Below are 14970 nucleotides of genomic sequence, written 5' to 3' on the forward strand. Positions count from 1 at the left end.
GAGCTTCTCCCGCTGAGCTCAGGTGTCAGTCCCTCCTGGTGTTGCTCCGTGGGACTAGGATGGGGGTAAGCGATCTCAAGCTAAAACAGGTTTTTCGAGCATATGTTTTTCAGGTTGCCACGTTCACCCTTCAACGTCTAGATTCTGGAAGGGCTGACTTGATAGACTTGCCAGCACTATTGATGCTTTGGGGACTATTGACATCCTGAGGTCCCCACCCCTCCCTTGTTTCAGAATTTCCACTTTCTTTCAGTGCTTGCCAGCTACCAGAGTACCTCAGGGAACCAGAAGGAATTCTCTGGGGAAGAAAGCAGTACATAGCTGGCCCCTCCATAGCTCCCCAGGCCAGCTCACGCCAGAGATCTGTCTGCTTGCATGTCTCAGGGTAGGGGGACATTCCATAGTGGAGCCAAGCCTTAGGGAGGCAGTATTCTGGAGTCCCCGGATCTGCCACACACGACTGTCAAATGACATCTCTTGAAGCTTCAGTTGCCTTTTGTGCCCAGGGAGGTGAAAAATGGCATCTTGTTCTGCTCACGGGAAGGGGCCAGTGTGAGGAGTTGTACCGCCTGCTCCACAGTGCTCACCCACTGCGGCCATTGGGTTTCTTGTGTGTCAGCATCGGGTGTTAAACTGGGCTGAAGGTAATATTTTCGGCATTGATGGGAGAGTCCTCACTATGATTCCAGACACCAGAGTTTTTCTCCACCTGGGTAAATGTTCATCTCTCCTGGATCCTCTGGATCCCAGAAGCAAGAACATGCTGTTGCATCTAGAAGGTTCCTCAGACAAGTGCCATTGCTCCAGGAGCAGGAATGCCTAGCGCCAGGTGGGTAAGGGGCCCTGCCAGTCTCCAGGAACAATTCCGACAGAGATTGAAGAGGGTGTCAGCCACACTCTTGATGGCCACCAGCCTCTGAACTCCTGGAATGTGATGGACATACTTCTAAATGCCACCCGGGCTTGATGGTTTTGTGCTCCAGAGCCAACACAGTGGCACATTGTTCACTGGCTTGCAGATCTGCAGAATCATCAGAATGTGTGGGAAAGATGCTGCGTGGATCGCAGCTCTTTGCTCTGTAAACTGGCAGATGGAGAAACACCCCTAGGAATTTTCTGGAAGGATTTTAACCTATCTGGAGGAGGACAGCGGCGTTTCTACACAGGAAGGACAACCATGCATGAACATGTCGCTGCTGTTGTGTTTGCCGTGAGAAAAAGAAGTGCCACAAACGCACGGCCCACACGGCCACCTGAAGGAGGGCTCCTAGCATCCTCCTGGCCTTGGATTTCTTCAAGGTCTTTGGCACTAACTAGCATAATCTTTAGGCTCACAGAATCTCTCTAGCTTTGGCCTTTGGCTTTTTCTTTTCTACCCTACTGACTTACTTCAAATGAATAATGTCACAACTTTTTCATTTAAAGGAGGAGAACAAGCTTGGCAGACAATTAGTAATGTCTGAAAGCGATGCATTCAAATCCCCCACTCTCCCGGTGAGTAGAATACACGGATGGTGGGATGGCACACGTACCCTACATATAACACATACTGCCCAAGCTATGTAACTAGAAAGAGTGCACAGCATTCAGAAGACCAGCCAACCTAATCCCTCAAGACGCAGTTGTCCAGTGGGACAGCTCTCCTCCCGCCTTCCTGCCATGTAGAAAGCTCAGAGACTCACAGCATGACCCTGCAGGTCACAGGTGGCAGCAGCACCAGTACAGGTCCATGGTGGCCAAACACACCCTAGTTAGGAGGTCTGACTCAGCAGATAGCGTAGAGCCCTCACCACCTGCCCGTGTCTGCCTGCATGGAAGGGGCAGAGAACCTCCAGATGGCAGAAGGCCTGTGCTTGAGCCCCACTTTACTCCCTCTCGGAACACATGCTAAGCCTTCTGGGACTTCCCAGCAAGTGCCTGGTGTTAAGTGCAACCCTGCAAGAGTGTATCTAGATCTAAAGTGGAATGTATAAGCCAACATCTGCATGCCTGATGCTCTGTACAATGCATAAGGGCTTGGAATCAACCTTCTGTGATTTACCTACCCCTGCGCTCAACAGTTGGAAGGCCCACTGAGCGGCAGCTACAGGCCTGGGCCTGGTGAACTCATGAATGTTGGAAGAACCCTCCCTTGGGGACTCTCGAGAGTTACTTGTGCAGCCTCCTGGTCTATACTGCCTACTTCGGTCTCAGACTCTGGTGGTGCGTAGGGTAATCTTTGTGCCTCCTAACTCACAGGCAGGCACCCTCGGGCATGAGGGACTGACCTGATGAGATATATGCATGGCTGAATTCTTTTTCCTATCTGTCATGGGGTGGCCTGTGTCCGCAGTATTCATGGCTTGGTGTGTTTGATCGCTCTTGCCATCATTGCTAGCAACGGGGAAGGCTTGGGTCTGGGCACCCTGCCAGTTTAGTCAAACTTTCCATGAGGAAAGCTTTTTGTTCTCTTCCAGAGCAGCTTAAGCTCAGGAAAGGAGGGGAGGGAGAGTGAAAGAGACCCAGGCGGCCGGCAGACACGGCTGGAAGGCCTTGTCTACCTGCTTGTTGTTTTAATGACATCTAGACTTCTGGACACCCAGCCGCCTCTGATGGAGCTGAAAGGCTTGATTGTGGCAAGGGCCGAAGGGCGGTCACCATACCTGTGTGTGTGTGTGTGTGGGGGGGGCACAGTAACAGACTGAGACCGTACTGCCTCTAGGCTGCTCCAGCTACAAAGCTGGAAGCCGGCCGGCTGGCTGGCTGTGTGGCACCAAAGCAGTTCTGTGGCAGGGTCCCATCTGCACAGATGCCCCGTGGTATTTTAGGAGTTTCCAGATGTGCTTGCTCGAAGTGGAAGCCTTTAGTGCAAGGGAGATGCTCACACCCATATGTGTGACCGAGAAGAACGTGGCACGCAGTTCAGTCCCGTGACAGGCAATTTAAGCAAACATTACAGGAACAGTTAATGTTCAGCTTTGGTGGAAACTTTAAAAAAAAAAAAAAAAAAAAAAGACTGCATTTAAAATGATGTGTGAGCCACGGCACTGGCACCTTCAGATTCTAACCATGAAAAGTTTAAATCGAAATCTTAAGCCTTATGCAGACGGTTGGAACGAAGAAATTATTACTGAGTGGGCCGCATACATTTTCAGTAGACTTAGGAGTAGAAACAGAAAAGACTCCTGGAAGAGGGTTTGTCTTCTATCCATAATTTAAATTGCTCCTTGAGATGAGGAGAGACTTGGAAAGTAAGCCACCCTCAAATTCTAACATGTGGCTCTCCAAACCCAATGTGGGGCACAGACACCGACTTCCTGATGTCTCACAATGCCGATACAGAGAATCTAGGTGCATGGAGGGCCACAGGCTCTCAAAGCCTGAGTGTCGTATTTTAGAACTGCCTTTTTCTTTCCGGGTTCCCAGAAAACAAAATCAAAATGCCAAAAGCCAAACCAACCAACTAAACAAACAGAAAACTACATGAAAATCAGTCTCTGCTAAAGCCCACTCCTCCTCTTCCCGCCTCTCAGGCAAGGCAGCTGTAGATGGCATTGGCATTATGTGAGCCCCTGAAGCCGGCAGATATCTTTAGAGGAAGTCCCGAAATGCTGAAAGGTTGGTTGGGCATCAGCCTCCTGGATTTGTTTACTCTGTGCCTTGCAGCTCGGGAACTTCTAGGTCACCAGGGTTCCTTGCAACAGGGACTCTGTACTGGGAGACACACAGTACTGTGGAGAGGGCTGTGAGTGCCCCTTCTATCTGACGAGGGAGATTCCAGAAGAAAGCAGGAGCCTGAGGTTTGTTCTACTCTGCCTCCAACCTAATGACCCTAACCTTCCCATGTTCAAATAAAGTGTATCTTCCTCAGTGTTTGTCGCCTCTGATTGGGTACGTTGAAGAAGACTGACTGCCCTTTAAGCAAGAATTTGGGGAAAACGAGTCTGGTTTTTTGAATTAAATTTTGAGGTGTTTTCTGTCCCCTCTCTCTGTCCCTTCCTGGGGAATTCTAAGACCCACTGGAAAAGGCACAGCCTCCAGGACAGGTCCCCATACCTAACGCTTGGCTCTTCTTCTTAACCTTCATTTCCTGTTTTCTAGGTCAGCATCCTATCCTTGCACCCCAACAGGGGAGACTCTGAATTGTTCTCTCAGGGCACACAGTAAATTCAACAAAATACATCCCGTGCCACGTGTGGGCAGCCCTAGTCCCGAGTTTTGCTGTGTTGCTTCCTGGACACAGTGTCCCCTCCTCCCAAAAGGCTCACCTGCTCCTATTCAATGCCCACAACAAAGCTGGTCTGACGTCGGCCACAGTGGCCTCTGGCTCAGTGGGAAACCTGGCTAAGACTGGCTTCCTGTCTCTGGGCCAGAGGGCACTGCCCAGATGTGGGAGTTCTGGGCTGGCCGGTCACGTGGCCTCTGACCACATGACAATGCTCCCACAGGCCCAGACCAGCACGCCCTGAGGCAAAGCAGAAGGCGGGACTCTAGACACAGACTCTAGTGTCCATCCTGGCTACAGTGTCCACTTGGGCAGGTACCAGGGAGAGACAGATAGACTCTTCATGCTAAGGAAGCGACCCTGGGAACCACCCCTGGGATCCCAGCCTTTCACTTATGTGTACGTGGGTCAAAGACAAGTGAAACTTGTCAGGGTTAGTCATGGCAGCGACTGTCCTCCAACACTGATCCAAACAGAAGAGACCAAGGGAGGCCTGGAGCCTCCCACAAATCTATGAGGGCTTATTCAGAGGCGGATGATCATGGCCAGCAAATGTACCCACAGAAGAGTACCTAGTTCTAGGTTCAAGAATTGAACCTAGTTTTGAGCAAAAATTTTGCACGAATGATTCTCTCAAAGCTCTGAGTTATGAGTACGGAGGGGGACATTCAGTTAGAAGTTTTACAGCCCTGGAGCAGAAGCTCCTTGTCAATCAAGTGCCTGAGGTGGGGGTGGGGCAACCCTGAGCCTGTCCACAGGGAGTGTGGAATATTCTCTCACCCCAGGTCAGCTTACTCCATTCCTGGGGCATCAAGGAGAAGGCATAGAAGCCAGGGCATACCACTCTCTTTCAAATGTTTCCTCAAAGGGTTCTTTGGAACAAAAGGGTCGTTGGGCTCACGGGCAGAATCGCTGGGAAGGGTGGCTTAGAGAGGCGGGGAACTGAGCAAGCCAGGGCATCATCCTGGGCCTCCCGAGTCCAGGTGCAGCGAGGAGCTGGACCTGTTCCAGGTGTGCTGCTCGGCACCTGGTCTGGGAAACAGCCCACATCTGGGGAGACCAGCTGGCCTCAGAGGGAGCCGTGACTCCCACAACCAACCAACCCGAGCAAGCTGGAAAACACCACTGGACCCACTCCCAGTGGGCAGTGCTTTTGGCCTTCGGGCACATGTCTGGCCACTGTGGCAGTCATGTGGTCAGGGGGACTCTTATTGCTCAGCAGGGGCAGCAAAGTGTCCAGGAGAAAGTAGCAAACCCAGGCGGGATAACAAAGGCACACTTGGTCACCGTGGAGAGATTTTAGGGTTCAGAGAGTCTGTGCCCACCACAAGTAGTGTAGGCACAGCTGGGCACCCTACATTCACGTCTGCCACAGCCCAGAGTGAGCAGCACTGTCCAGGAAGGACAGAAGTCATCGAGGAGAGCGGCCCCTTGGCATTGCTCCCATCTGCTAGGCTCCCGACACTGCCGTCCCATTTGAACATCTGGACATGCCCACCTACACTACCACTCCCCCGACCCAGGCGTTGACGTAGATGCTTCTCTCTAAGAAGCTTGTAGGTGCTTAAACCACAAAGGCCTCCAGGGGAGGCCTTTTCTGTTGTGACTGTCTGAGGTTGACGTGGGCAGTCCTTTGCTTGACTTTTGACACCAAGGGTCAGAGTTTGAGCCAATCTGGCTCGGGCGGCGGGGCTCGCCAAGATTACCAGGGCAGAACCACTGACACGCAGCCTGCTGTTTGGAGACGGTTCTACATGGCGCAGCTAGGGAACTGTCTTCCACCCGTGTCTCCCTTCCTTCCCCAACTCATGGCTGTGCGCACACTGGCTCAACTGTGGGCACTTACCATCATCCAAGTACAACTGGTCCAATTCCTCAGGCTCTTGCTTGATCACTACAGGAATAGGGGCCAAGTTATGGCCACTGTCCTCACACACCTCTGGCAGTACGGCTGGAGATTCATTTCTTTGAACCTTCTGCGGTTGTGGCTGCCGGTGGCCCATGTCAGGAGGGAGGGCTGAGGGCTGTAAGCAGGCTGGCTCTTGGGCAGCAGATGGAAGTGGAGAAGAGGGGCTGTTGGGACAGAGCACTTGTCGGCGACCAAGGGGACAGCTACTGTTCAGATGTGGACTCACCTGCGGCTGTAACCTGGCGGATGGGGGCTGCTCAGGCGAGTTGGGTTGGATGGCCATGGGTCTCGGCACTTCCTGCATGGTGGGGGCCTCCGAAGCGGGTGGCTGAAGTCCAAGGTGACCACTGTGGCCCGGGTTGGTGAGGCCCTTGGTGTAGGCAGGAGAGGAAAGGTCGTGGAGCTTCGGGCTTGCGTTGGGAGGCGTGGGCATCAGCGTGTTCCTCTGGGAGCAGGGGGCGAAGCCAGCCACAAGGCAGGACCCGGGGTCGGGAGGCATGGTGAGCTGTTGGCTGTAGTAAGGCCTCGGCAGAGGACTAAGCCCCTGGCTCATTGGTCCACAGGTCAGAGCTGGCTCAAAGTCGTCGGTGGGTTCTGTCTTTATAATTGGAACTGTGGAGAGGAAAGAAAAAGTTAAATAAACATAAGTTGCAGATGGGTAGGCTAGGCTGTGGCTAGGACACTCCATGCAAAACAAACAGCGCTCTGACTGAACCCCTCTGTCTCTCCGGGTTCTCCCACCCAATTAAAAACAGGGTGCGTCACTGGCTGAGAAAGTCACAGCTGGTTCTAATACGAAGAGGACTATTTTCCTTGGAATCTTCCCGTAGCACTAGCGTGCTATAAAAATCTATTTGCAAATGGCAGTAGGAGCTTTGGGCCTGAGGGCCTGTGGATTTGTAGCTATCAAAGTGAAAACTTCAGCTTGGAGGTATTGTTGTAACACAGCTACTGATGACTCTGGTAAGCTCTGCCAGTGTGGAAACTGAGCTTGTGCTGCGTTGGCTGCAGTGAGAATCCAGAGGTGAGTGACCATCTGAGAGAGTTGAGAAGGCAGGACATACGGAAATAGAAGGACTTTGCTGTGGGCAAGCACACCGTGTCTCCATGAATCCCTCCTAGCTTACACACCCGAGTAAGGACTCTGCAGCCTGCCCCAGGAGACTAGGCATCCCCAGGAGACCCCACAGCCCCAGGAGACCCCACAAACCCAGGAGACCCACAGCCCCAAACAGGGCCTCCCAGATCTCCCCCTCTACTTCTAACAAGAAGGCCCCCAGTGCAGGGAAGAGTTACAGAGAATATGTAACCGTTGTGGTCTGGAACTAGCCCCAGGCTGTGTGGCCAGAGCAGACTCCAAGTTCCTGCTTAGGGGCTCAGTTTCTACAAGAGAGTTAGGATGACGGAAGTGTCACAAGCAGAGGAAAAGGTGTCAGGTAGACCCTGGGACCCCACTCTCCCCATTGTCTTTCTGGCCACTGTTCCCTTGTTAGCCTGTCTCTCTCATCAGAGAGCCGTCTGGGTGGCTGAGGTCCTTTGCAGGTGACCCTCAGTAAGCACCCTACTGCATAAGCCATGTGCAGGATGCGCATACAGACTTCTCGAATACGTCTCTCCTCTTCACACGCAATGCATGGGTGGGTTTGGCAGCAGGTCAGCCACGAGAGGGACTGCCCAACCGCTAAGGACTCTTTAAGGAGGCACACACACTCCACATACAAGCACACATGTCGCAGAGGGAGGCCCGGCCTCTCCGTGAATAAATGAAAGCATATCTGAGTGTTGAGGAAAAATCTTTAGCTATGGTCTGAGCCAGCAGGAATGCGCATCTGTTCTTCATTAGGACCAGGCCCCCGCGCCACCAGCTGCTGGGAGCCACGAACGTGGAACACTTCTGAAGCCTGGCTCCACTGGGAGCTTCCTGGGAAGGGCAGCCTCCCTCACAGAACGGCCCCCACTGGAGGTCTGGAGGTTCTGCCCCAAACTTGGGCTGGGGATAAGTTGTGACTTGCCGCTCTCCGGGTCCTCTCATCATTGCTCAATGGTAGGTCACATGAAACACCCCCCCCACACACACACAAGCACCAGTGGCTCAGCCTCTACGGAAGTCAATAGAGCTGTTGACTACTACAGTTCCCCTCCGCTCTTTTCTTCTCTCATCCTAGTCTTTAGGACTTCTCCTGGCTTGAGTGGGTGAGGCAGGCGCTGGAGTGGCTGAGTCTCAGAAGAAACTGAGACATTCCATCAGGGGAGGACAGTGCCACTTAGACTCCTGTCAGCTCGAGACCCTTGTGTTCATCCCGGAAGCCACTCTTGGCTGAAGTAGCACTGTCCTCCAGGTCAGTACTCGACATGCAAGTCTGAGTGACCCAAGGTGTGACCCCAGGATGACCCTACAGTGGCTCATTTAAGTGACTTGAGAAGGTGAGCCAAGGGCAATGGCTAACGGAGAGCTGATCTTCGTCATGTGGTGTTTCAGGAGCCCCCGAGAGAGGCTGTGGATCCCCTGCTCAAAGGTGCCCGTCATGGCTCTGGAAACCAGGTTGCTTGGGCTGGATTCCAGCCAGAGACGCTGCACACGTCTGATCACGTGAGAGAATGGGAGGCCGTCCGTGGGCTTGCCAGCCAGCGTTTCCCGTGAGTCAGATGTCACCGAGGTGGGACACGGGTCCCTGACCATGTGCCTTACAGGCTGCCTCCCAACAAGGTCCACCTGCCTGGAATCTGGGGCTGACCTCCAAGCCACCCTTGGGTGTCAAAGAAGGGAGGCATCTGTGGACAGGGGAGTGGACTTCGTCACACGAGAAGGCCAGGCACATATTGAGATTGAAGTGCCTCAGGGTCCAAGTGGTCTATCCACAAGCACTTGGTGTCTTGATCAGTGCAGGATCTGCAACAGCTCCTCCTAGGTCCTCCCTACTGAGCATCGATAGCAGCTGAGTCTGTAGCCCCGACATCCATGAGCTGCCTCTGGAGCTGTGGTGGCAAAGGAAACAAGGAGGAATAGGGGCCCCAAGGCAAGTACACCATGCACACAGCGCTTCTGAGAAAAGCCTCCCAGTGAAGACCTAGTTCAGTTCACCAACCACCCTATCTGTCCTCTTGCCTAAGCCATGGGAATCATAAGTGCAGGCAGAGGTATCAGGCTCCTCTCTGGGCAGGTCCCCAGACTGCTTTGTGGGACGGGATGCTCTGCTAATAATGAGAAGGACTGTGGACATCCTGGCATTTAACAAAAACGGAAGGAAGGGAAACCCATCCCTCTGACATTAGAAAGTTGAATACATGAGATCAGCTCTGGGTCCCGCCCTTCCTGAGGGCTGTATCTCTCAGGAGCTTCTAGGAGCAGGAAGCCCCTGGCCATCTGGGTTCTACAGCTTACAATGAAATGTGTTATACAGGTACTAACTCAGCTCCAGGCACGAGCCCGTCTAGACGGCTCTGTGGGGGTAAGCCATGCTTCAGAAACGACCCCCATCCAGTATCAGTCCAGCTGGCTCAACCACACTGTAAATCCAGAATTGGCAAGGACCCGGTAGAAGTCAGACCCTGAGAGGCACCCGGAGCAGAACCGTGTCCAGCCAGTTTCTGGGATCACAGGCCTGACCAGAAATAGGCAGCAATGTTGCTAAGAACAAAACTACACTAAGAAGAATCCTGGGTATGAGTCGCTCCGCTCAAAGCCAGTATCTGTGTGTGAAGGTTCAGTTCTAAATGAGAGTGGTCATTTTCAGAGCTTGTGATTAAAAAAAAAAAGGTACATGACTGGAAGGTGAATTATTTCCTGGCTGAGCTGCTCTGAGTCCCTAGCCAGGTCCCAAGGCCAACGCAACCCTCCCACAATGCAGCCTATAAGATCTGTAAAACCCAGCCCTAACTACCCAGCATGACATGAAAGGCACAGTCCCAAACACAGCTGCCCAGTAAATGACAGAGAATGTAATTTTCCTGCCACACAGGGACAGGGACTTGGAGCGTTGGTTGGACCTGGGCCAGCAACCCAGAGGCCAGACAGGGAGTGGATGTGGTGGCTGCTCTGGGGAACCCTGTAGATTCTGTTGTTAGGACCTGTTTAAAGTACCCCGGCCCATCTTGCTGACCACCTCAAACTATTCCTGGCATTTAAATGGTCACCTGGGAAAGCTGAGTGCATTGAAGTTCTGTACGTTCATGAGGGCATGAGTCCTGACGGTCTAAGTTGGACTTCCAAGTTTCTTTCTCAGGAGGTACAAAATGAACCAGGATTGGGGTTTGGGGCAGACCCTGCGCAGTCTCTGTTGTGTCCTGGCTATCCCCTTCTACTCCATCCTCTGGCTCCTTCTGTCTGGTTATCTGAGACTGAGGCAGCAGCTCCACTCAAGAATACACACTGCCACTCTTAGGGAGAAAGCCTGTTTGATTGGATAGATGGGGACGGAGACTTAAACATTGCCATTGTCACTATCTTATGCTCAGGTCCCTCACCTTCAGAGCTCAGTGTTTGGGGGGGGGCAGTGTCACACAGGTCAGCGCAAAGGGAAAGAAGACACAGGGTATGTCTCCTGCCACCTGGTGACTCCAAGGTGGCAAGCCTCTGCTTCCTGTGCAGGGGACCCTGTCACAGTCCCACACTTGATGTGGATTCCACCTCTGACGGAGGCAGCTCCACTCAAAGACAGAGGCCCCTGATCACTGGATGGTCACTCAGCACAGCTGAGGAATGCTTGGAGACAGAGCAGCTTGTCCATCTGGCAGAGGAGGAATGATCCAAGAATCGGATTCTGATGGCCCTTCTCTGAGGTTCCCTGTAAGTGTCTCCTCAGCTGAAGCTATATGCCACCCCTCACAGTGTCTGCAGAAACCTTAGGGCTATACAACTCAAGACTGCCTGTGTCTGCATTTCTCATGTGGAGCTGAGAGCCTTGTAGGATGGGGCCTCTTGTTTCCTATTAGTCAGGAAATGGGACCTGGGCTCCACAGAAGCCCCAGGCGCTGGTCTGTCTCCTGCGCCAGAGGGAGGCAGGGGTGTGATGCAATGTCTCCGTGCTAGACTGGGGGGCAGGGGGTGGGGTGGGGAGGGGAATCCAGTGCAGCAGAGCTCACCGCAATGCTAGCACATTGAAAACAGCACATGAGCCCAGTCGTGAGTTTATAATACAGAGTTTATTATGGAAAGCGAGCACATGAAGGATTAACGGCAATCTTTGGGGCCAGCTGTCAGAGACAAAGCATGCCCTCATGGAGAAGGTGGGCTGCTGGCTCCTGCTGTGACTGATCCTCACACCCAGCACAGCACAATGCTGGGTCTGTGCGGCCATGGGAGATGTGTGTCATCGTGCATGCCCGACACTGTGTGCACCTGACAGCCACAGCAGTCACTGTAGTCCAGCAACCTTGTACACTGCAGCGCCTTGCAGGGATCACATACAAGTGCTGGTGTGGTGAGCCCACTCTTCGAAGAGTCTAAGGACGGCTGAGGGGTTTGACCTGGAGTCGCCTCAAAGTTTGTGTCCCAGGTTGGGACTCACTGTCCTCCAGGATTTCTCCAGCCAAGTGTGGCTGACACCATCAATGGCACATGCTTGGTCATGTGATGGGGGAAGGCTCCTTCTCCGACCCATCTCCTGCAGGTCCTGCAATGACAGTCTATGGACCAAGGAGCCTTAAAGAGCACTCGAGACTTAAGCCTAGCAAATAGTCTTCTGTTCCTACATGCCAACACCAGGTTGAGGATGCCTCCCAATGAGGCCATTCATCTGTGAGCCACTGGGCAGGTTGTGCTTGGCTGACGCTCCCTCACAGAGTTCCATCTCTGGGCTTGTCCTTCCAGGTTAGGTGGGAAGCTCTTTCTGGGAACTATGCTTCTAAAATGGCTTATAGGCACTCTCCAAAGGCTGCCTGCTGTGCACAAGGTCCAGGTGAGAGCCAGGGTCTCTGCGGTTCCGATTTGAGGTCCTCTCCAGTGTGTGGCTAAGGATTAAGTCTGTGCTGAGTACCTACTGGGGCCGGGCTATAAGTTTATGCACACAGAAGGATCCTGGGTGGATTCCACTGTTCTCTGTCTGCCGCAGGCCCTTCTGAAGCCATCAGCAGTATGAGTCTAGAAGTAGTTAGTTCTGTATAGCTACCCCAGCTGCCTCTGCTGCCCTGCATCCAAGCTTGCTGGTAGATGGCTGACTCACGCCATCTTCATCCTATCCAGGAATTTGGGTGTATGTTTCACCAACGCTCATTGGGTGGATTAGAGAAGAGCAGCCAGAGGGTCCTCACCAGAACCCAGGAAAAGATGGAAGCTCTTGATTCATAGCTTGGTTTTGAACCTTAGGTCTGATCTCCTAGATAAGAAAGATAGGCAAGGCCAGATCCTATTCAGACTAACAGTGCCCATCTTCCGGCGAGGAGTCTAGTAAGGCTCAGCCACAGAGACTCCCTCTGGCTTCTACAACCTCTAGCTAGGCTGGAATATGGCTTAGGGGTCAAGAGTGCTTGCCTAGGGTGCAGGACAGCCTAGGTTTGACTGCCAGGACATGGAATAGGTGGAAAATGACCTTCCTCTAAGTGAGGCAAGTGGAAGAAGGTGACTCTCTCCTGGAGTAATGTGGATATGTCTTTTAGCCCATCTTCTGAGGCCCACAAAATGAGCCTGATGAAACACAGGCCATGTGCCTGTGCTTGAGGGAGCCTGAATGTGTCTACTGTGGACCAGAGCCATGCAGACAGGCCCTGGCCTTCTTTGACTGGGATCAGTCAAACATCCCATAGGCCTTTGTGTAGATGGACCGAATGGTTCCCATTGTAAATGCAGCATTCCGGGGCATCAGCTCAAGGTCCCACCAGCTATCAGCACCTTGGACATCGAACCATCTTATGGGGGGAGGGGGAGTTATGACAACTTGCTAAAAATATACAAACAGTGAGCAACCTTGCCAGCCAAGTTTCACCGACATCTGACACCTGTGCCTCCAATCCCCTTGCTCCGAGTACAACCCAGCATCTGACACACGAAGTGTGTCTGCATGAAGAGAGACCACACGGTTCTGTAGACAGTACTTATGTTGGGTTTCTGTCTAAGTGTTCTTGCCCAGCTCAGTCCTAAGTGTGAAGAGTGCTCCTGCATGCTGAGTGGGCAGCCCTCACTCAGATGCATGCCAACAGACACCGCATCGTCACACATGATACATGGCAGAGCCTGTATGACTAACGTGTGACCACTGGGTTTAATTCATTCCTACAGCCTAGGCTTCACCAGCTATGAGTCAGTAGGATCTGTGTGAAGATTCTCAGGCAGAGCTGTGAGGATACAGCCTGCTTTATCAGACCTCTGCGAGTCCATCCATGACAGCCTGTACCATACCCCCTACGCTGTGCATATGGAGAATGTGGGAGAGAACCTGAATGCCGCAGAACTCATGTTGAAGTACCAATCCCCAACAAGACAATTGGAGATGGGGCTTTTAGGCCACCATTAGGGTTCCTGGTGACTGATGTTTAGCCAGCTGATGGCATCTATCTTGTCCTTCTAGTGGAGCAGGTGGGAAGCACCCTCATCAGCCCCCTTTCTTGTGCACAGTGAGAGCTGTCAGGCAGAGGCGGGCACTTGTCCCCTTCCCGCAGCCTTCACAGGAAGCATGCTCAGTACAAGTGAAGATGTCTTCTGTCCATGTCCTGTTACTTCACACTTGAATTTTCAAGTAAACTCAAGTGTCGTGGCTTGAATTATTTTACCAGCTGTTTCCAGTGCCAGACAGAAGAGGTTTTTGTTCAAAGTCTAAAACTCCTATAAAACAAAAGTCAGATTGTCTTCATGGCAGTGACATTGAAGCCTAAGTCTCCCGATCAACATAGACAGCCAGCAGTAAGTCAGGGGCAAGAGAGGATGCCATGGGTAAAGAATGCAGAGAGCCACTCAAGCCCAGGCCAGAAAGGCTTCACACATCTTCCTGCCAAGCGACCTCAGATCCTACAGGACCTGTGAGCCTGTGAATGGAAGGGCACATCTGCCATTCAGCATTCACAATGGTGGTGCAGATGTGTGGTTCCCAGCTCCCTGGGGATGTGAGAGCGTAAGGATTGTCTCCTGGACAGCTTAGACCTGGAGCATCTACAAAGGGATGTATTCAGTGCAGCGGGAGGATCCGTGGAGGTACATATCAGGCAGAATACAAAATCCTGAAGGGTGAGGCAGAAGCTCAGCCCGCCAGAGACTGGAAACAGCACACACCAAGGACGTGTTGGCTCCGGCCTTTCATACAGGACCTCGCTAGGCCTTTTCATCTGTGGGTGAGCAGGTGAGAGTTGGGAATATCCCCTTTCCAGAGGTATCAAAGTGAGCACAGAGGTCAGTCGTGCTACAAGGTCCTAACTCCCAGCTACAGAGCAGGCCCCGACTCAGAGAAGGAAGAGAATGGCTTTGCTGCCTGTGCACGCTAGCCCACAGCCCAAACAAACCGGCTGGGATCCCATCCAGGTGGAGAATGATAAACACATTTACTCTTGATGGCGGTGGATGGCACAGAAGGCCATAACACACAGAAAACATATACATCAGTGATGTTCTATCCACTAGCTGCTGAAGCCAATCTCTGTGCTTTGACGGTAACTTCACCTCCAGCAGCTGGGGCTCTGGAGCTGCCATACTGCCTAGGACAGAGCTGGGTGGGGCAGCCAGGGACCTGAGAGTACCTCACAGGTGGCAACATATGGCATGAATTCTATGGGCAGATCACAGGCGGAGCTCTCTGCTCTCCCTCCCGCCCATGCATGTCTCCTCCGTGCTCAGCCTCCTTGGGTGTTCAGCTCACTCTGACTCACGCTTTTGTTTGTTTTTGGTGGCACATGGCCCTTAGATTTCTAAACAAAACTACCTTCCCGCCCTTCA

General features: G+C 52.7%; 1 protein-coding gene across 3 annotated transcripts in view; it reads right to left on the bottom strand.

Annotated features, from left to right (window-relative positions):
- The window catches only part of Nfatc1 (nuclear factor of activated T cells 1), a 106191-nt gene that overhangs the window by 23051 nt on the left and 68170 nt on the right, over positions 1–14970 (bottom strand). For 2 of the 3 annotated variants that reach the window (XM_029471870.1, XM_021150633.2), the window contains exon 9: positions 6051–6725. In XM_029471870.1, the coding sequence (XP_029327730.1) occupies positions 6051–6725 (675 nt within the window). The remainder of the gene's footprint in view (positions 1–6050; positions 6726–14970) is intronic. The other variant, XM_029471871.1, reaches the window with a different exon arrangement.

The sequence above is a fragment of the Mus caroli genome, chromosome 18 (assembly GCF_900094665.2).
Source record: "Mus caroli chromosome 18, CAROLI_EIJ_v1.1, whole genome shotgun sequence".
Classification (NCBI taxonomy): Eukaryota; Metazoa; Chordata; class Mammalia; order Rodentia; family Muridae; genus Mus; species Mus caroli.